At 38.3% G+C, this 22044-nt stretch overlaps 1 protein-coding gene across 3 annotated transcripts; it reads left to right on the forward strand.

The window, feature by feature from the left end:
• The first annotated feature begins 5492 nt into the window (after positions 1-5492).
• On the forward strand, positions 5493-17367 carry plat (plasminogen activator, tissue). Of its 3 annotated transcripts, none has more exons than XM_028578097.1 (15): positions 5493-5623; positions 10904-10991; positions 11262-11385; positions 11580-11714; positions 12561-12671; positions 13521-13695; positions 13899-13990; positions 14081-14255; positions 14353-14438; positions 14571-14636; positions 14758-14962; positions 15067-15203; positions 15539-15679; positions 15807-15955; positions 16056-17367. In XM_028578097.1, the coding sequence occupies exons 2-15, from the start codon at positions 10929-10931 to the stop codon at positions 16221-16223; spliced, it is 1827 nt and encodes a 608-aa protein (XP_028433898.1). In that variant the 5' UTR covers positions 5493-5623; positions 10904-10928; the 3' UTR covers positions 16224-17367. The 3 variants fall into 3 exon arrangements, with proteins under 3 accessions (XP_028433898.1, XP_028433899.1, XP_028433900.1); XM_028578098.1 differs by having other exon boundaries at positions 11262-11304; XM_028578099.1 differs by lacking the exon at positions 11580-11714 and having other exon boundaries at positions 11262-11304.
• The last annotated feature ends 4677 nt before the right edge of the window (positions 17368-22044 follow it).

Genomic DNA, 22044 nt, shown 5'->3' on the forward strand with positions numbered 1-22044 from the left:
TGTCTTTTGTTTGTTTTTTTGTTTATTTAGGATCCTCATTACCTCCTGCATTGCAGGTGCTATTCTTCCTGAGGTCCTTTTACACAACTCAACTCGAATTGTCCCACATGGAACAATGTGAAATGTACAATTCTTTATCGTTTAAGAAATTCTACTCAAAATGTCATTTTGATTTACATAAAACAAAAATACCATGGCTGCTTAAAATTCTCGATTCTGATTGCCTGAGAGGTGTCCATTACTTTCTCGTAACCACACAGTATACAGTAACTAACACGTAATCAATGTGCCAATAATAAACTTAAGGTAAGGGCAACAGCCTTGGCTACTACAGTCAATAAACATACAGTATGACTTACAAAAGTGAAGAAGGCATCACTGTTAATTCAATATGTTCATTTGCTTCTTATAAAAAGGATAACAGGATTATCTTTTAAATTGTATCAATATGTTGCAATAGTTGTATGTTGTAGCCTAGGGGTGACCCGTAAGGGTTCTTCACCACCAATGGCTCCTGTAGGTATTATAATGATAATCTTAAATCTTTTTGTTTACAAAATGGGAAAATTAGCAAATTATATTTAAAAAAGTTTTACATTTCCTTCATCTCCACACTTAGGTATCAGGTGACTGAGGCAAATCTGATATTTAAAGTATAATTTTTGGGGAATAGTGGGAAAAATTTATGTATTTGCAGATGTTATTATGGAGCCTATGCCTGGCAATACTTTGGGAATGGACATAATACACAACTTCTCGCAAATGGTTGGATCACCTTCCCAAGCCATTCAGGGAAAGCAGAGTCACCCGGTATCTGCTTTCATGACTTGACAACTCAAACAACAATGGTAAACAGTACTTCACGTCTCCCTCTTGAATTACACCTCTCCTCTTTTTTTCCAAATTCCTTTTTTTTCTAGGTGGATCTTGTTTTTGTAATACTTAATCATAATCTTATCAAAATATATTACAGGTCCAGATACTGTCTCAAATGGTTTGCTAACACTCTTTTGTAACTCAACTGCTATAATTTTCTTAGTTAAATAGTTAAACTTAAATGTACCTGACTTCTCAGATACATTTCCATAAAGATTGAGATTTTCAGACCATCTATCATCTTAGGGTTAAAATACCTTAAAACTGAACAGCAATAACTTTGAAATCCTAACCCTAACCAGCTTTAAAGTCCGTTTTCAAAAAGAGTGTCAAAACACTCAAAATACATTGAACTTCTTGATGTGTCTTAACGTAAAGTGGCAATCCTTAAGATTTCAGTCATAGAAATGAAAGCAATAAATAAAATCCATTTTATTTTGATGATTTCGGTTGATTTAGAATTTCCATAAGTGAAAACATGGAATTCTGCTGAGAGTTTAGCATTCTGGAGCATAGAAATACAATGAATCTTGTTCTCTTTCTCTTTCTATGATCTGGGGTCTTGTTGTCGACATGAGCTTAAATTTTTCAGAATTGTGTGAATAGTTCCTTTTTGTGTATACTCAGAAGATGTCACACCAGACATTCAGTTAGCTAGTGACTCAACACACATTTATTTAAAGGAAAAACTTCCAGGTTACAACTTTAAATCAAATATTCTTTCCAGTAGCTTTTTTAACATTTGCAGTGTCATTGTTGATCCAACGAATGTTGAATTTGGAGGGGATGCACTTTAGAATTCCCAGTGATGCTTTTCATTTCATCACCTGTTATTCTTGGATTAAATAGTTCAGGTGGAAACGGATAACTACTCTGATAAAACCAACAAACTTCATCTGTATCTATTCGCTAGAACATGTGACGTTCCTTTGACGTGATCTGTGGGTGTATACTGTAAGACCCACTTTATCAGATTGTAAATGTTTGTTAGAAAAAAAGGCTTTCCTGTTTATACTAACAAAATAAGTTTTCATTTTCAGTAAGGACGAAGACCTCTTTATGAAAGTCAAATTGAACTCATAATGAAAGACCTTTGTTATCTTAATTAGGTTTGTTTTGTCATGTAAACCTAGCCTGAGGAAAGACCTTAAATTCTGTCCTTAATTACATAGTATGACACAAGAGTTTATTTTCCACTACATCCATCTGTTTCAATATAACCTTTTCATGTTCCAGTTGAACATTCTGTTGCTATAGCCACTGCATAGTTTCACAGCAGTTTAACTGACATTGTTACAGCCACCATTTTGGCAGCTTGTGACCAAATATTTATTATATACTCTCCAAATCCCCTTGTTGGAGCATCATCTGTTGATACATTTTTGTGATTGTTGATGTGTGACTTGTTAATGAAGTTTTCCTGCAGCCATTACACTAGCTGTCTGAAGTCTAGTGTTAGCTAATACAAAATTCTAAGTAACTAAGTTCCTCCCCTTCCGGACCTTATTATGGAAAGAATATGTACGGTAGTCAACAGTGAGACACACATATTTTTTGGTCCCGTTTTAATTGTGTCTTGAATTACACATATGATTAGCCTGGGAAAACCCTGACGAACTTCCAGCAAATTTGAGATTTGCTCTGCAAGTCAGTCTGGCCAAGAGCACATTCAAGCCCATTTCCAATTTTTTCAAACAACCGTTGAGGCGGGCTTTATACGATGACGATAGCGCAGCGACAGCAAGCGGCGTTCATGGACATCGGAAAAACGTTTTTCCGAGTGAAAACGTCACCATTCACGTAACTTCCTGTGGGAATCAGAAGTGGGAAACTCGGGCTGGATTTTGCTAACCGAGTTCCCCAGTTGATGAGACGTTGTTGACAACTGACGTTTGATGTAGGCGACTTTGGTTCACTGAACATATTTCAATGATAATAAACTGTTTATTGTGGACAAATTCCTCTGTCAATAAACATACACAGACATAATATGTTTAAAATTATTCATAAATAGGCCTATGTATAAAAAACAACACATTATCCTTGTCTTTTCCTGTTCGTTGTCCTGCAGATAACACAAAAAAACACCTTGCGTTGTGCTGTTTGGATGCTCGCATAAGAAAACCGCAGAGAATCTTCTGTTATTGTGGCCTCCATGTTTTCACACACCTGATGCTCTAGGCTACGGCCAACCGTTGGTGGCAGTCATGCAAACATTTTTTATGCCAAACGCCAATATAACAGAAGAAGAAGAGCACGCATCCCGACCATGTGATCGCTGCCAGTCGGAAAAACAACGTAACCAGGGGGGCGGTGCCTGTTATTCTGAGGTGGCATGAACGCAGCATTTGTTTACATTCAACATGGCGGCCACCAAAGCGCAGCAACCCATTGATGCCGCTGTCGCTGCTATGTCACCCGGATTGTTGGTCTGATTGGTTGAAGGACTATTCAATTGCGCCCAGAGTCATTTGAATGGCATCCGTTGGTCACGCCCCTTTGGAAATGAGCTGTGAATGAAGCTTTCCCAGACCCACTCTAAGTTACAACTGTGAAGGGTCTGGTGTCAACCAGGCTGACATATGATTTTTTTTTTATTTTTTGTTTATGAATTTAAGTCAATAAAGTCACAGTTTGTATTGGTTTGTTGTTTTACCATTTAGTTTTGTGTGAAATCGCTCAGTGAACTACAGGCCTACATCTCTCATCTCGCACAATATACGTCACCAACACGCCAACACCAACGCCAACGCCAACACCAAAAAGCACCTTTGACTTTATTTTTCAAGAACAAGGAAAAAATATTAAAAGAGGTGAAAATCACTACAAGTCTGGCCATGGGAAGTGAAACAAGGAGCAAGACCCCTTGCCTGTGTGAGTAGCCTACATCTCTATACAAAACACACAGGTATTGTAGCTTCAGGGAGAGATAAAGTTATGAATGTCACCTATGTGACTTTAGGGTGTGTAGTCTTTCTAATTGCAATTTTCACAGTTACACAACAGGTTTACGACAAACTGCGACTTTCTTGATTTGCAAAATTATCTTTTATATTGACAAACATATTTTTTTAAAAGTTTTGTTTAAGTCATGGTACAATTCTAACAGGATAAAAAAATGATTTGTCTCTTGCCATTGAAGGTCCACCAGAAGGGGAGGGACTTATACTCTTTATAGCTTTTTTGCTTTCCTGCCGAGAGCTAAAGATATATCAGAAGATCAATACTACTGTCGTATTTGTCTGTTAAACAAAGGCCTACAGCCAGGAGCTATTTAGCTAAGCATGAAAAATACTGTGATACAGTGAGTTTGTATGCCACTGATAGGCCTATAGTTTGTATATATCCTACTGTCCTGTCTGAGTTGTTTTCTGCTCAAACTTCACCAAGACAGATTCTTGTATATTCATTATGTGGCACTTGATACTTTGAGTCCATGGAATTGTGAAAATTAAGACAGTAAACAAACATGTATAAAACAGTGGTTTGTCTAGTTTCTGAAATGCCTTAAATTGCCAATCATTGCATAATGTAAGTAATGGGCAGTCAAATCAAGAATAATAAAAGTACTTTTTAAATCATAAATCATTTAACACAGTGCAAGTGTGCAGTAAATGCTTAATTGTGTTTAATGAATTTTATATTCTGTGGTAAAGGAATAGAAAATAACAAAAACAGACAAGACTCCTGGCGGACTTTTAATTTTAAAATGTTTGTGTGTGTGTGTGTGTGTGTGTGTGTGTGTGTGTGTGTGTGTGTGTGTGTGTGTGTGTGTGTGTTTGTGTGTTTCCTCTTCAAGAAGAGGGAGTGCACTCTAATCTAACACAGATGAAACTAACAGGACAGACGCCAAAATAACTAGCCTACCACCACCCATTACATCCTAGAGTACCATGTTCTCAGCTACTTAATGAGGACTTAAAAGACAGTAAAAACTATGAACATCCAATGCATATAAAATCCCTGTTGGTACTAAGAAAAGATGGAGCTATTCTTGAGGCTAAGTGACTGATTTCCTGAGGAAGGGGTGGGTTGAATAAAGAGGATTGTGTTGTAACAAATGACTCCTGGTGCCAGGTGGTGAACAACACAGATAGAGTGTCACCCATAGCCCATCACAGACTGCCAGTGTGAAAAATCAACACAAGTGTGTTAGTTTTAATCTATTTGCATACTTACCAAAGTCAGTTTAAAGCTCCGGAAGTTTAATACTTTTGCAGATACTGCATTAAGCTTCTTACAAATGCACAAATATTTATATTTAAATAAATTAATCTAAATATGATAGCACTATTTTTATATTTTGTAGAACAAAATATCTAGAAAAAAGGTCTGAGTTACATTATATAAACATTCACTGTTGACTGATTTACAAAATTATGAATTACATAGGTCTATTTTTGTGAAGGTTTTTTTTATCTGTGTTTTTTTATAGACTTCCTGATAAAATACTTGACAAAAGATCTTTTCAAGGTTAGTGCCCTGTGAACCTCCTGTGACACTCATAGGTGGCACTTGGGACTGTCCCGTCCGCATCGGCACCGCCCAGCAGGCTGCATCATCATCCGGGCCGCCAGCCACACTTCCCCGAAAAGCCCCGCCCCTTCACGCACCGGCAGAACCGGAGAGCTCCGATAAAAACTGAGAACAGAGGGGTAACAAGCTCATTTCGAGCGACAAATCACAAGGACGCTCACACTATTGCAGAGACACTGAGAAGTTACCGATTCAGAAGACTTTTAATTTGGTAAGTGCTTGTTTTTCGTATTTATTTTACTCAGATGCTACAGATCTATACAGAGTATGCATCAGGGTGTTTTCTGCTAAAATCTCTTATTGTGTTTCATTCTGAATTGTGCCATAACTTCATTAGATGATGATACTGTCTGCAACATTGTATTTCATTTGATGTGTCAAGAATAAATAGATGACATATTTTGCATTTGATGAAAGTCAATTAAGACATTTTAACCAGTACTCTTTAATTGATTAGACCATTTAGTATTAATTAATAGTAATATTCAATATTAAGTATATATAAAGTCTTAAAGTACAATCTTATATGATTAGATAATCCTATACTAGACAGTTATCTTGATAAACAGTGATCCCATCTTATTTAATGCCAATTAGCAAAAATCAATTAATTAATTTCGGAAATAAAGTAGGGAATATACATTTAAACACACAGTTATAATGATGTAGTGATTAACGTGGTTTGGACCATAGTCTGTGTGGGGGAGGTGAAACTGTGTTTTTTGATTACCTTGTGCTTGCTCATTCATTGAGCATCCCAAAACTTTCTCACTCTGACTTCAGCAGCTCTTTTTTTTTTTTTTTACCTCTCTCCACCACATCCACCTGTTTGTTCTGGTGAGAATCCCGTATGATTTATCTCACCGTGTCACACACTCACTCTTCACTCCCAAACACTTCTCAGAAAGTAAATTAGTAATTTGTGTCGTCAAGGTTGCTTGAAATTCTTTTCAAAATGTTACAAATGTTTCAAGAATGCGTTGATTTTGTGCACCGCTGCTGTACTTGCCGTGTGTTTTATTATCGAGGACCATCTCTGAAATCATACTGTGATTCATCTCAGTATGTGTGTGTGTGTGTATCTGTACCACTCTGAGACAAAATCTACACAGGATCCTGGATCACTGACATGCAGGCTGTTATCAGTCTAATAAGTTGGATTTGCGTCTGGAGCTGGCTCCGTCGGAATTCTCCTCCCTGGCATCTGTCAGCACTGATACTCTCCATCTCACTGATACTCTGTACTGTTGCATGTTGAGATAAAGTAGAGTTTGTATCATTTTCTGCCTCTCCGGCATTGTGGTCAGCTGTGTTTGTGCCTCACACTGATGTTTGTGACTCACAGGGCCAGCCTGTTCTTAAAGCTGTATGTTAAGAGTCGGTCAGACAGAGGATAATGCTGGATCAGACTGCGGGAACAATGGGCCAGAAGATGAGGCTAAAACCAATTCTGAGTTGAAACTAAGCCAGGGTTTCACTTTTATCTGGACAAAAACCCTCTTACATATCTCAAATTGTGTCGTCATCTAATTGCCTCGATACTGGTTATAAATCCCATCAATGCATCTGTGTTTCTTACTCCATGTGTCTTTGTGCAGTCCTAGAAGCTGGGATGACTCAGGACTACTCACCATTTTTTTTGCTGAACTCTGGGATTCCATTTAATTTCCTTCCTCTTTCCCTTTTTTACCCTTCTCCCTTTTCTCTCCCCTTTCTTCATTATTTCATCTCCTTCCATGTAGCTGTCTCATGTTCTATAATCTCCTCAGCATATACTCATTTCTAATGTCAACACCTGCTCTTTCTACCTGCCTTTTTGGGCTTTATGAGTCTGTGTTTTCTCTCTGATAGGAAGTTCAATGCTTCATATTGTGCACAGAGGCAAGCTGAAAGGCAACAATACAGCCCTCTGTTCTTGGGCACTTTACAGAGACGGATCACAGCTGGTATATTAAAGCTTGCCCGAAAACCCCAGAGTAAAGAATGCAGAACTCCTGCTAAGTAGCTTACCAACATGACATCACATGCCATAACACATTATCAGCAAACATGCTACACATGCGCAAACCTCTTAAATGAGGGAACAACTCCTAACCTGAAGCTATTGTAGCGGTTGAATGCAGGTTATAGGGATCCCAGCAGGTCAAACCAGTTCAAAAACATGTTTTGAGGTTCAGATTTGCTGCCACTGCTATGGCAAGAGAATGGAATAGTTTTAACAATCCCACAATGTCGACCTTTCTAAGAAATATTGTGAAGAAACTAACTTCAGTGCCAAAGAAAAATAAGATTGTAAGAGTGCCACAATGTTCACTGTAAATGTGTTTCCTCTGCCAGTTCCTCCCCTGGGTGCCAGCATGGGCAGTCCACCCACTCTAAAAACTTTATTAAGTATCAGTTCTGACATTTGCATTGAAGAGAGACAGAAAAGTAACCTTAGAAATTCTTAAAAGGGCACAGTGAACCATAATTTGAACTTTACAGGCAGATGCAACTATGTTCCCTGCACACCATCTAACCATTCTCACCGGTTTAGATTTTTCAGCCTGGTTCCTGGAAGAATGTCTCACTTCCGACCTTTACAACCTCAGTACGCAATCATTGCACATTCTCGCTAATAGTCCGGTGAACTCACCGCTAAGAACTAAAAGATTGTGTTTAGCACTAAAGACCTGTTTCTTCAAATGTAGTGAAATTGCACACCAATAGGGAATGAATAACGTTGGCAATAATTTACTGTCCGCTTTGAACATTCATTCTGTGAGTGTGTTTGTGTGTGTCTCTCTTATCATCTGTTGTGTGTGTTTGCTCTACTGAAGTGGTGCATCCTAAAGCTGCTGCTATAAAGCTGCTGCTGACTCACAGTCTGGCTGCTGCTACTTTCATTTATGTTTGACCTAATAGGGGAACCACACTCTCCTCAGGCTGCATACTTGGTTGTACATGTTTCAACTATTAACTGATTGGCAGACAAATAACAGACAAATGCCCTAACCCCGTCAGTGCCAGTGGGACTTAGCTGGTGTCCCACTCATTTTCTAAAATAACCGATAGCTGTATCTTGCTATCAATCAACATATTAATAGCGCTAGTCCTTATGAGCAAAATTAGCTATCATTATTGGTTGTAGCTCCGTGTTGTTGAAGTCAAAATCAAAGTTTGGTTTTGTCCCATTTTCCTTAATGTGAGAAGAGGCTGTAAAGTGTTTACTGAATAGTTACTTTTTATTGCTATTTATTGGCTATTGATGCAGTATGCAGTCAGAAAGGTAAGTGACATACGTTTGTAGTTTGATTTAGTAAAACCTTTAGTATTTTTTATAACAAAATGCATTTTGTAACTTCACGCAATCTCACATTCAAATCAAATATTTTTTTTATTTCTCAAATAGCCCTAGTTATCCTGCAAAAGAGCATGTGCAATACATTTATTGCTGAAACTACTAAGAGATTTTGATTCATGTAACCCCAACTAACAAAATACACAGTTTTTGGCTAGTGATTTTAAGAGTTGATCACCTCTGGGGAGTTAGTTCCACTCACTTTAAATTACATAACATTTATATCCTGTAATTGAGACTTATTCATGTACATGTTCCATTGTGTGTTTATGTCTGTTCATATACATTAAATGTTGTAAGACAGACCACAAAAACACTCAAACACTTAAAACTCAGGCCAATTGCATTGTGGGATTGTCAAAGGAGCAGTGTTGATGGCACCCAAACAGGGCCTCTGCATGTCAGATACCACAGACTTTTAAAAAGGGTGGGGTACACATATTTTCATATCTGTTTTAGTGCGTGCATGTGTTGATATGTACGCACGTTTCCTAAATGCCTGGGGCCCGCGCTGGCAGTTTTTTTAGCAGGAAACATATGTTTATAGCTGACATGGCTGAAGAGAGGGGCGACTGAACATAACTGAACAGCTGCACAAAGGAAACAAAAAGGGAACTAGTGTGTTGTTGTCACCCTGCCAGTGAGGCTCAGTTGGGGGGTAAAAGTGCAGGGCAACGGGGGTTTTATTTGTGTGAGGCAAGGATAGCTTTCAAGGGACCTGTCCTCTTAACGATGAGCGTATGAATGCATGTCTGTGTTTTAAAATCCTGAGAGGGAGTCTTTGTTCCAAAGAACAATGAGCAGAATTAACAGTAAATCTTTATATGTAGGGGTGTTGATTAGCTCCACGTTCCTGAGCACTTTGTGTGAGATAGTGTGTGTGTGTATGTGTGTGGTTGCCAACGTAGCTGTTTTACCTCACTGATATATTTTCTTTGAGCCAAGTCAACCACAGAAGGTGAGTCAGTGGAGAACCAGCCAAAAGAGAAGAGAATATAAAACATGCAGGCATGTATGCACATGGTTGCTGCTGTATGTCTGGATCTTTGCATGCAAGTGTCTGTCAAAGAAGTATCTTCCAGATATATTTAAAGCAACTTTTTATATTAAGGTCATTTATACTTTTCAGCCCTCATTGTGTGCCACTTTCTTTTTCTTCTCTTTCCCATTTGCCTCTCTACTCTGTCTTCCACCCACCCCCCTCATTCTTTAGTGACTCATGTTTACTCACACTTGACTTTGGAGCAACAGGCACTCTTCTCCATACAGTACCTCTTTTCCTTTAAAACATAATGGAGGAAATCTTTTTTATCCTCTATTATATATATATATATGTGTGTATTAAAGGGAAATATGATTATAATATTTGTAACTTTTTCTTGATCCAGGCTTTCCCTTCAGTTTCCCCCTCTTTCCCTTTAATGTCCTGAGTCACTTTATCCTCCTACGGCTGCTGCTCTGCTCTGTTAGAGAAGGAATGCTGTCAGTATGGTGCAGAAACTTTCTGCTGTGCGTGCTGTGTCCAGATTGTGTTGTTTGATGTGGGGGTCAGCATCTCATTTTTAGCATAAAGCGAAGATAATCTGCTTCCTGTTTATTCCCAGTGAGGAAGTTATAGATAAATTATGATGAAAGGAAAATTAAGCAGGACAACAAAGAAATATAGTATAGCACAAATTTGTTGAACTTTGAACTGTTATAACGTCCTAAGTCAAGAAGTCAACACAGTTTTAAGAAACTAGAAATGACCTCCAGTTTCCCACAAACACCCCACCTTTCCCACCCTTTCCTCTCCAGTGATCTCCCTCAGTAACAGGCGTAGGGATAGAGGAAGGAAGCTGAACAGAGAACCAGTATAGTATAGTTTTCCTGCAATTGTTGGCTCAGCATTAATGACAGATTCATGACAAAAGGATTTAGATGGATAGACATTGTATTCTATATTATCTATTCTTTTATTATTATTATTATTATTATTATTATTATTATTATTATTATTATTATTATTATTATTATTATTATTATTATTATTATTATTATCATAGACAAGAATAAAATACATGCTCTCCACAGGTATAAAGCAGCTTACACATGTCCATCTTGTAAAAAAAAAAATGGTTTTAAAATATGTAACATATTTTCTCCTTCCAGAAAATTGAAGACCACTTGAGAAGCCATGACCAGAACACTTGGACTGTTAATGCTCCTGTCTGCTCTCTGCTGTAGCCTAGCGGACAATGTAAGTGGTTTTTGCATGTTTCAGGCCATTAACTACAAATCTTGCATACTTAAGAGCTTATCCTAATACATTTTAATGTTTGTTGTCTAAAATCCATCTTAGCAAACATTTAATACAGTACATTTACTGTCCTGTATATACCAACAAGTGTTGTTTCACAACTCATAGACAGTTTGTGAAGCCAGTATCAAGTCTCTGGAAGTTAATTTTCACAGAACACTGAAATTCTTTTACTGCTGCTCTGTATTTATTGTCTCCTTTCTATTGCAGGTAGAGCTGCTCCGTACTAAGAGAGGGACACGTTTTTACAGAGGTGAGCCTGACAGGCAGCCAGCCAGACGGACACTTTTGATTATTCATATCGAGAAGTCTTCACCTTCCTTTGACACCTCCTGTGAGCCCCGTCACACTTCTGTTTGTCTTTTCTATTAACACCATCACCATCATCACCATTATCAGATTCTTCTAATTCACTGTTTTGTCATTCACGTGTTTGGGTTCCTTTTTATATTTGTAACCGCTTTTACATGTGTATCTTACTGTTTGATTGGCTGTATTCATATTGTTTGTGTTTGTGTGTTTTCTTAGTACATTGTGTGGATAGTGAGACATCAGCAGTGCATAGTTTTGGGGACACTTGGCTGCGATGGAGGGGACAGCGTGTGGAGTATTGCCGTTGTGCATTAGGAGGACGAGATCTTTGTCATATTGTCCCCGTCATCAGTGAGTGCAATATGGACGTAGACACACATAAACGTGGATTGGCTGACTTTCTTGTCTCTTTCTAATCAGACTTTTTTGTTTGCAATGAGCAGAATATAATCTTCTGCTTTGCTCATATGTCTGTCAGTCTGCTTGCCTGCCCTTACTGACCTCTCTTTCTTTCATAATAGCTTTACTTTACCTCTAACTTGCTGTTACAACCTCAGATGATTATTTTTTGTTGGTTTGCCTGGCTTATGTGTCCAAATCCCTGTTATTTCAGTGCATCCAAACGAAGAGATGTTGAGTTTCTGTGTTTTTGAGTGGGTGTAGTTTAGTCTGAGATTGTTTGAAATACTCTTGCCAGGCAAGCCCTCGTGCTCACTTTCGCCCTCATTGAGAAATTCTGTGAAGCATGATTGCCCCTCCCTCAAACAAATTACAACCACATTTTCAGCCCGCCAAACTGCACCGTCTGTGAGCTCATACCAGTGGGAGCGAGTGGGATGCTGTTATTCTGAACGCTAGCCTTTAGGAAATGTTGCAATAATAAATGAAAAAAACGGACTGGTGATGGCATAAAACTAGTTCTGCTCTAGAAAGAAACCCTTGGCGTGTCACTATATTTTAAAAGTGAAGCTATGAAGATGTTTGATAGTCAGGATGAGCCATGCACACAGACCTTTGCATACTTCTCTATGTGTTTCCGTAAAATGTGACACACAAGGCCAAATCCACAAATTTAATTCTCTGTATACGCAAGTGGTCATGGCCAATTAATCTTATGCTGATTTATTAAATCATTTTTGTTCTAAAGAACTGGATGACGTATGACTGACTAACCGGTTCCCTGTCTTCCCCTTCCAGACTGCTACGTGTCTCAGTGCTACAACGGAGGAACCTGTAAGGAGGCCGTGTACACTTCAGACTACATTTGCCAGTGTCCTCGAGGCTTCAGTGGGAATCAGTGTGAGATCAGTAAGTACTCAACAAACCGCACTGCACAATTAATCTGCTTTTATTTGGTTAATCAATTAAATATTTTTTTTGTGAAATGTCTCAGGCAGTCTCCAATGTGATGTCTTATTTTGTCAAGTCTAAAACACAAAATATAAAGCAGCAAATCATCACTATGGATGAAAGTACTTTAATATCTCATGTAGTCTTCTGTGCTGCAACAGGGTACACCCCAGATGTCTAGTATTTAATTTACATATTTTTTTTACTTCAAAGCAACAATAAACCCAGCCATGACCATCACAGGATGGCCGGTGACACAACACTGATTAAAACATTCTACGTACTTGTTAATGACTGTAGATAAGGTCACAGTCTGACCGTGTGACTCATACAGTAGGTGTAATGGGCCTGTGGTATGGAATCATAAACCACAGAAAGACATTCTGGGATATGAATGTTTTTGTTTCTGCGGGTGACTGGTTGAGGTTTTAGGGACAAACCCCACCCTCTCGTTTGGATAGTTTTACAAACCCAAGTGGTCACATCCAAGTGATTTCAGTGAACGAGTAATGAGTTACAATGGCCAGACTCCATAAATCTGAATGCTTTTACGATCATCATAGTTTATGTTTGGTTATTATTTTAAACCACTAATTGGAAAAATACTATATAAAAGCTATGTTTGTTGTGAGTTTAATGTCTTATATAAGAAATAACAATGTTTTCATAATGTTTCCAAATATTTTGAAAGATGCAATAAAGATGCTTTATTGTGTCAGAATAAATGAATTAGGTCAGTTACTAGAGTGTCTCATTTATACATTTGTGACATAATATCCATTTTAACTTTGTCTCTTTGTCAAATAGACACCAATGAGAAGTGCGTTGTGGGGCAGGGTGAAGGGTACCGCGGCACATGGAGCATCAGCCATTCAGGAGCAGAGTGCATCAACTGGAACTCTACGTCTCTGAGAGGAAGGAGGTTTACAGCTACAAAAGGGGACGCCAGCAGTCTTGGACTGGGCAATCACAACTTCTGCAGGTATATGTGACATGTGTAATCTGTTTAGTCCCGGAGAATCTGTAGGAATTAACTGCAAATATTCATTGTGTCCATGCAAATCAAGGGGGAGGGTCTCATCGTCCGAAACATACTGGTCAAATTTGAATTAGGACATGTTTTTTCATTCTTTATGTGAGCCAACATGTTTACTCATTGTCCTTGCCTTTAATTTCCCCCCTCAGGAACCCCGACCAGGACAGCACTCCTTGGTGTTACATCTATAAGGGCACTCAGATCGTCTGGGAGTTCTGTTCTATGCCCAAATGTCCAGAAGGTACATCATTAACAAAAGCTAATACGCTGAAATTAATTATCAAATTATTAATTTCTTTGACACTCCTTTCCTCTGTGTGTTTTGGAGCAGATAAGTACCAAAAGTGTGTGCTTGGCTCCGGCCAGTCATACAGAGGCACAGCGTCTGTCACTAAGAGTGGCTCTCGTTGTCTCCCGTGGGACTCTCCTGTTATCAAGCGTAAGGTCAACAATGCTTGGAGATCTAATGCATTAGAGCAGGGACTGGGCAGCCACAGCTTCTGCAGGTAGACATGTCTGCACCATTATTCATTGTTAGATGTTCTCCTTGCATGCAAAAAGATGAGAATAACTCATTGTATTTCTTTTTCCTTTATCTAATAGGAATCCAGACGGTGATGAAGGTCCATGGTGTCACACCTACAAGAACATGCAGCTGACCTGGGAGCTGTGTGACATACCTAAATGCTGTGAGTTCCTATTTTTCCATTGTTTCATTTTGCAGCAATGTTAAAACACAGAAGGGAAATTATCAACACTGATGCTAGAAGTTCATAAAGTTTCTTGCAATCAGACTTACATAACCATACTTTCTTTTTTAGCGAGACGTCCATCTATCATCAGCTCCCTCGGCCCACGTGCCCCCACCGCTAACACCAATAATAGAGGTAGGACATCTTCCCATCCAATGAAAATTACCCAGAGTCCATTTCCTCTGATGTGTTCAGTGTGTGGACCATAGTTTTTACGATTATTTAACCACTATCCTGCAACCTGTCCTCTGTGTAGCAACATGTGGCCAGCGCTTAGACAACACCCTGAATCAACCGGCGTTCCGCATGTTTGGGGGCAGAGAGAGCGACATCACGGAGCAGCCGTGGCAGGCAGCCATTAATGTTTACCAGGCCCGTCACAGAAAACACTTTCACCGATGTGGTGGAGTCCTCATTGACTCGTGTTGGGTCCTGTCTGCTGCACACTGCTTCGAGGACAAGTAGGGATGACTCACATCCTTCACACACATATAAAATACATAATTTATATTATTCCATGCAACGCAACATACAGTACAAACTTTCTTCTTCAATCTTTTTTCAGTGATAAAGCAGAAAAATTGGAAGTGATTTTGGGAAGAACGTTTCGGAAGCAGAATTCCACCAGCGAGCAGATTTTCAAGGTTGAGAAGTACTGGATCCACGAGAAATTTGACAACGAAACATTTGACAATGACATCGGTGGGTGAACATTTTAAGAGACAATAATCATAAATTTTGTATTTGTTTTAAACATTTTTACATATAAAATTCTATATATCACTGTTATTACTGGAAACTTTCTATTATAAAAATGTCAAATTTTCATAAACTAAGAAAAATAGAGAGAGTTTTGGCACGCCATAAAGTGAATGAAGACAATTGCCTGATAGACTTTGGTTACCATGTTTTTCCCCAGCAGTGATGATATGGAACCTTAGGTTGGCAGCAAATGCTTGTTAAAACTTTAAAGCATCCCTCTCATATTTTCCCAGTGAATTACCCTGACTTTTCCTCTGGTCACTTTCCACATGCAGCTCTCTTAAAGCTGAAGACGGACATTGGCATCTGTGCTATAAACTCTCCGGAGGTTCTTCCTGCGTGTCTGCCTGAACGTGGGCTGGTTCTGCCCGACTGGACTGAGTGTGAGATCTCAGGCTATGGAAAAGATTCAGAATGTAAGCAAACATCCCTCTTTTGTATTTCTACTATTGTGGCAAATGTTTCTTTGTTTTGACTAACCAGCAGATGGCAGTGTAAGCCTTTTCACAAATCTATAATTTAATGTAAAACCTCACTCCACAGTTTCTGCAGAGTACTCTGAGCGTGTTAAGAGAGGTTACGTTCGCCTGTGGCCCAAAGAGCGCTGCGTCCCAAATGTGCTGTCTGGGCGCACAGTTACCCCCAACATGCTGTGTGCAGGTGATACCCGAGGCCTGGACGATGCCTGCAAGGTGAAAATTTTTACATGTAAACTCATTAAGTCAATGCTATTTACTCTTTCTAATTTTTCCTTTCTCTTTCTTCATTTTGCTTCTTGACCTTCACCAACAGGGAGACTCTGGTGGCCCACTCGTCTGTCGGAACAATAACAAGATGACTCTGATGGGTGTGATCAGCTGGGGTGATGGGTGCGGGCAGAAGGATAAGCCTGGGGTCTACACCCGTGTCACCCAATACATCAACTGGATCAACGACAAAATTAAGGCAAACCCGGTCTAAAGTAAGAGAGACTGCAAAGATGGATGACATACCTATAAACACTATGGGTAAAACAGAAAATGCAGATATGTTTATCATTGATAAGATAGACAGATGGATCCACAGGAATCTTATTGTGTTGTTAATCTGTTGACGCAAATCCAAAATGATGGAGGTTTTAAACCAGCAGGACCACTCCTATTGAGGTGCATAAGAAGGACCTCAATCGTGAGTTTTTATGCTCAATGTAGCTCGGAGCTCTAAAGTTTGCCTTACTGTGTTGAATGTGACAGTATATTTGGAAACATAGGACAAATCCTTTTTCCTCATTCTGGGCCATTTTGATCTGGATAATCCTTTTTGTCTCTTCACGCATACAACATTTTCTAAATATGGCATCCACCAAACTGGAGGTTCAGGTAGTGAACCTTCAGTAACAGGAAGAATAGGAAATATCAGTATTTTCCTCTGCTCTTTCTGGTTGGCTTTATGCTGGTTTATACAAAAAAAGTCACAGTGGTACATCTAAGGTCAGTAGTGCTTTTAATTCAAAAGAACACTCAACACAAGCATTTACTTTGCACAGCACAGTACGTCACATAGGAATGTAGGCCTTTTTTTAAGTTATGTGCAAAGATTGTGTTACACACTTGTCCATTAGATGTGAGGTTATGTTGGCTTAATTTGTTGTATTGCAAAATGTTCTGCATTTGCCTACTTTGGGGCTTTATGGGTTCCAGACCCCAAACACAAAATGTATCTGCTGGTTCAGATTCTGCTTGTTGTCTGCAGTTTGAACTCCTTTAGCTCCCTGCTAACTTGTAGATGGGATTAGATTTGGACAAGTGGAAGCTCTGAGATATTCACTCCATTCAACAAACCCTGTTCTGTGTTCTCCCGCTCTGGAAGTCTGTTTTTAAATCAGATATTCTGACACTTCTCCACCAGACACCTGGGTTGAGCCCAGTATGCACTGTATATAGCATGTATATTGTATGAATATTGATTTTACTTTAAACTGCTTAATTGCTGCAAAGCCTGGGTTTTATAGTTTTTTTTTTACTAAGTTAATATTTATGTGTATTTTATATTGTATTGGAGAAACTACTTTTGTACTGTAGTTTGATAATTTATTGTCTCTGTCAATATAACCACATCTGGCAACATACTCCTTTGTCAATAAATAATATTTGAAATAAATCTTTTTATGCTTCATGCTTTTTGACCATGGAATTTTTATCATCTTCAATAAATCACCGATAAATTAGTTACACCATGACAGCTTCACAAAGGTCACTGAGGTGACAATGAAAAGGACTCAGTTTATCAGCCTCTGAATAAAAAGACGTTTCCTCGAGCCCATTTCTGGGTCATGACTGATGAAATTCTGTCAGCATGTTGGAAATTAAGTTTTAAGTTTTTTGTATCAGTTGAGTTAATGTTGTTTTAATCATTATTACATGTTTGTTCTATCTTACGTGTCTGAACCATTACTGCAATATCCAAATCCGAGAAGATATTTCTTAGACTTGTGTGCATGTTTTCTCTTTAATATTCATGTGTTAATGTTTCAGATGAACTGAACAGTTGAATTAACTTGTAATAAACAGTTAAGTAATACTGGCCTCCCCAGGTTTCAGCTTTCTCACTATATGCGTGAGATCTTGTTCAGTCCCAGTTTACAGATTAGAACTTGTGTGTCTGACGTTGTCTGCCTGTCCAACTATGTTTTGTAGATGACCTCGTGGACCTTTGCCTGTACCCATTACTCGTCCAGAGAATGTAAGAAACAGACATTTCACTCATGGTTCAATTTATTCATCCATAAACTATGGAAATTACAGTGCCCCTGTCCTATTCAATAATGCTAATTACAAAAAACTTTGGAATGAAATGGCCATAACATAAAACAACAGAAAACTACCTTCCATGATAAAACTGTAAATACAATGAAAAACAAATGGCATATAGGATTAAATTACAGTTCATGTCCTCCTTAAAATGTTCTGTTTTTAGCCCACTGTACCAGACTGTACTTCTGTCCCTTGTGGAATTCAGTGATAGCATGTGTGTGTATCAAAAGTTAATAATTAATTGCCCCGTTTGATTGCATATATAATACAAAGGAGATGTTATTTACCAGTTGCAGCAAATTATATAAAATTCAGTTATATGGCAATAAACAATTTGCAGTAGGGAAATGTGAAGCCATGTTTGAGGTGTGCAGTGTTTGCAGCTCATTTAAAGTCAGACCGTCCGGCAGCAGGCGAGGCTGTCTGTCTCACGCAGGTAGGAAATGCAAATGAGATCAGTTAGAGCTGCTCTTCACATTCTCTCTCTATCGCTCACTTTCAATCTTCAAAACCATTTGCATCCAAAGACCGAAACAAAGACATTTCCCCATGACTTGAGCTGCGAGAGTCGACCCCAAATCATGACAATGGTAAAGAAACGTTTTATTTTTGTAATATTTTGGTTTACATTCTGATAATTTTGGGTGGAGTGAGAAGGAAGTGAACAGGTGTTGTTAATGACAGAGTTGAGTCAACTGTAAACCTCCCATGTAGTTACTTTTATTTCAGCATGTTTTCTTAGGGAGTTCTGAATGGGGGAAAGATATGATGGCAGCTACACTGTTAAAAGTTCTGATTGTGTGGAGTGTGAAGGCAAACAGTAAAAATAACCCAGACAACTCATGGTGTTTGAATATAATCTGAAAGTAAAAACACCTGCTGGTATCAGCATTGTGCTTTACTATAGAATAAAGGTCAAAAAGTTTCTTAAACTTTGTTCTTTGCTCAGTGGTCCTAAATAAATTGTGTTTCTTAGTTGACTAAGTTGAATTCATTAGATTTCAATCAACCATTTTTCAGTGTTTTAAGTTTTAGTTTAATTTACAAGGATTTCAAAACATTATTGAATCACAGTTGATACAGGCGATTTTTTAATCTGAAATGTATCAAATTAAAATATATTGGAAAGCTAGCAAGCACATACGTTGCACATGCTGTACATGCATTATTTGTTTCAGGTAGACCGAATAGTGTCACTTTCATGCAGATAAAATGTCCAGTCTGTGATGTGTGAATACACTTAAACTAGTATGGAAAAGAGAAGAGCAGACAGTGTTGAATATGAGTTATTTGTTGTCAACCATTCATGCAGATAAAATGTTTTGTGGTTAAAGGAGTTCCCTGTGTGTTCACATGTTGAAAACAAACGTGAAAAAAAATGGAGGTCCAGTCTGTGATGTGTGAATACACTTAAACTAGTATGGAAAAGAGAAGAGCAGACAGTGTTGAATATGAGTTATTTGTTGTCAACCATTCATGCAGATAAAATGTTTTGTGGTTGAAGGAGTTCCCTGTGTATTCACATGTTGAAAACAAACGTGAAAAAAAATGGAGGTCCAGTCTGTGATGTGTGAATACACTTAAACTAGTATGGAAAAGAGAAGAGCAGACAGTGTTGAATATGAGTTATTTGTTGTCAACCATTCATGCAGATAAAATGTTTTGTGGTTGGAGGAGTTCCCTGTGTGTTCACATGTTGAAAACAAACGTGAAAAAAAATGGAGGTCCAGTCTGTGATGTGTGAATACACTTAATGTAGTATGAAAAAGAGAAGAGCAGACAGTGTTGAATATCGATCAATGAAATTTTGTGTTTAAGAATATACAATATTTGGTCAGCTTAACTAAAAATGGAGAAAATATTCAGCACATCTTAATATCTCTCTCTCTTCTCAAGTATAAAAATTAAAAATTATAGTAGCTGGTTATTTTTTTCTAATATAATTGCGAGTGATAACACAGCTACACTATTACTATTGTCTGAATAGTGACACATTTGAATGAATGTCAGTGTGTCTTGTCCTTGTTTGCATCAGCTTTCACTTCATGGTTACATGACTTTTTCCTTTTTCCTCCTGTTGGCATCCTGGGCGGTGATAACACATTTCACTGAGACTTCACAGGTGGCTCATCAGAGGGAAGTTACAACAGGCTGAAAACAAAGCAGAACATTGTCACTGTAACTTGAACCGGCCTTAAAATGCAGATATTTTTGGAATTACTTTGAGAGGTCATACTGTAAATACTGTAGCAAAACAGTAATGTATCTCTTCGTCATTTTTATCGCCTCTCACCTGCTCCTCATTTATTAGCAGTAAAGCAACTGTGACACTCTGATATTTTGTGTGCCAATGTGAGAGCTAGAAACTCTGCAGTCCCTCCCTCCTCTGTCCGCCTATGATCATTTACTTTACATCAACACTTCCCCTACGGCTGCCTGGCACTGTGGGAAAACAGATACTGTCGCTCCACTTCCTGTTTTCACTTGACATGCCGTGTGCGTTTATCTCCGCCATCCTCAGTTAAATCCCTGCAGATGAACTTTTCTGTCTTTGAACCAATAATGGGGATAGATCTCTGCTTCAAAACAACACTTATTGCAAATGTAACCAGGCAAGTCAATAAGAACAAATTATTTTTTACAATGGCAGCCTGGCAAGAGGCAAAACCTCTTGAGGGAGAGGGGGGGAAGGGGGGGGTAGGAGCTTACCTAAAACCAAAAGTCACAGAGGTACAACTCATGAGGATAAGATTCACCAGAACTAAATAAGTTGCGGTGAGAATACTGAAAATCTACTGTACATATAAACAAATAGGTAGTACTTAGATCTTTCACTTATGTAAAAGTAGCAAAGTGTAGAAATACTCTGTAACAAGTAAAAATCATGCATTCATTATCATGTACATGCATTATGTTAGATATATTAGCATCAACATATAGGTAAGTACTAATAAGTACCAAAAATAAAAGTACTCATTGTGCAGAATGGCCCATTTCAGAATAATGTCATATTATTGGATAATAATTATTGATGCATTAATGTGTACATTACTTTAACGTTGCAGCTGGTAAAAGTGGAGCTAATTTTAATCACTTTATATACTGCTGGGTAGTTTGTGAATGCCCCCCTCGGGTCAATAAAGTCTCATCTTATCTTACCCTCCAATAATAAATCATCATTTATTTTTTATTTTTTATTATATGTTAAATTGTATATATTACTCTGAATCTACAAAGTTACCACTACATGTAGTGGAGTGAAAAGTATAATATTTTCCTCTGAATTGTGGTGGAGAAGCTTAAAGTAGCATACAATTGCAGTAAAGTGAGTACAAGTCATCGATACTTGGTGACCTTCCACAAAAAGCAGCCACTGACTCAGGCCTGACAATGAAGCTAATAAATAACTACTAGTAGATGATTAAAGGCATGCTCTAAATACTTACATGAGGTTTCTGTGTTTTTCAGAGCTTCTTTGGAAAACTGAAGAATCTGTAAGTATTGTGGCATTTAGCAAAACCTCATTAGTGTTGCTGTTAATTTATTATGCATGAAATAAAATGGCACTGCAGCATCTTACCTCTCCTCTTCCTGTCAGACACAGTGGACCTCCAGCTCCACCCAGAAGGACAGGTGAGATTTTTACCTGAATGTCAAATGAAAAGGAAAATGTATTGATTCCTCCTCTTTGTTTCCTCGCCAGATTACGGACTTTTATTATCTATCAATGTCTTTTCCCAACAGATGACAATGCAGGGTTTGGGTGGCCACAGGATGAGTTTGTGAGTTGAAAGATAACACTTTCCTGAATTTTTGCTATTCTTAAAGGCGCTACATGTGGAATTTTCTTATTCTTATGATATCACCACATTTTCCATAAGCCCTGTTGCTTCTTTTTGTAGGGGATACCATATTGCTGCTTGTCCATCCCCCTCTCTATGACAAGAAGTGTTTTATGATGACTTCTTTATCTAAATGAATTATAAAAT

The sequence above is a fragment of the Perca flavescens genome, chromosome 5 (genome assembly GCF_004354835.1).
Source record: "Perca flavescens isolate YP-PL-M2 chromosome 5, PFLA_1.0, whole genome shotgun sequence".
NCBI classification, from domain to species: domain Eukaryota; kingdom Metazoa; phylum Chordata; class Actinopteri; order Perciformes; family Percidae; genus Perca; species Perca flavescens.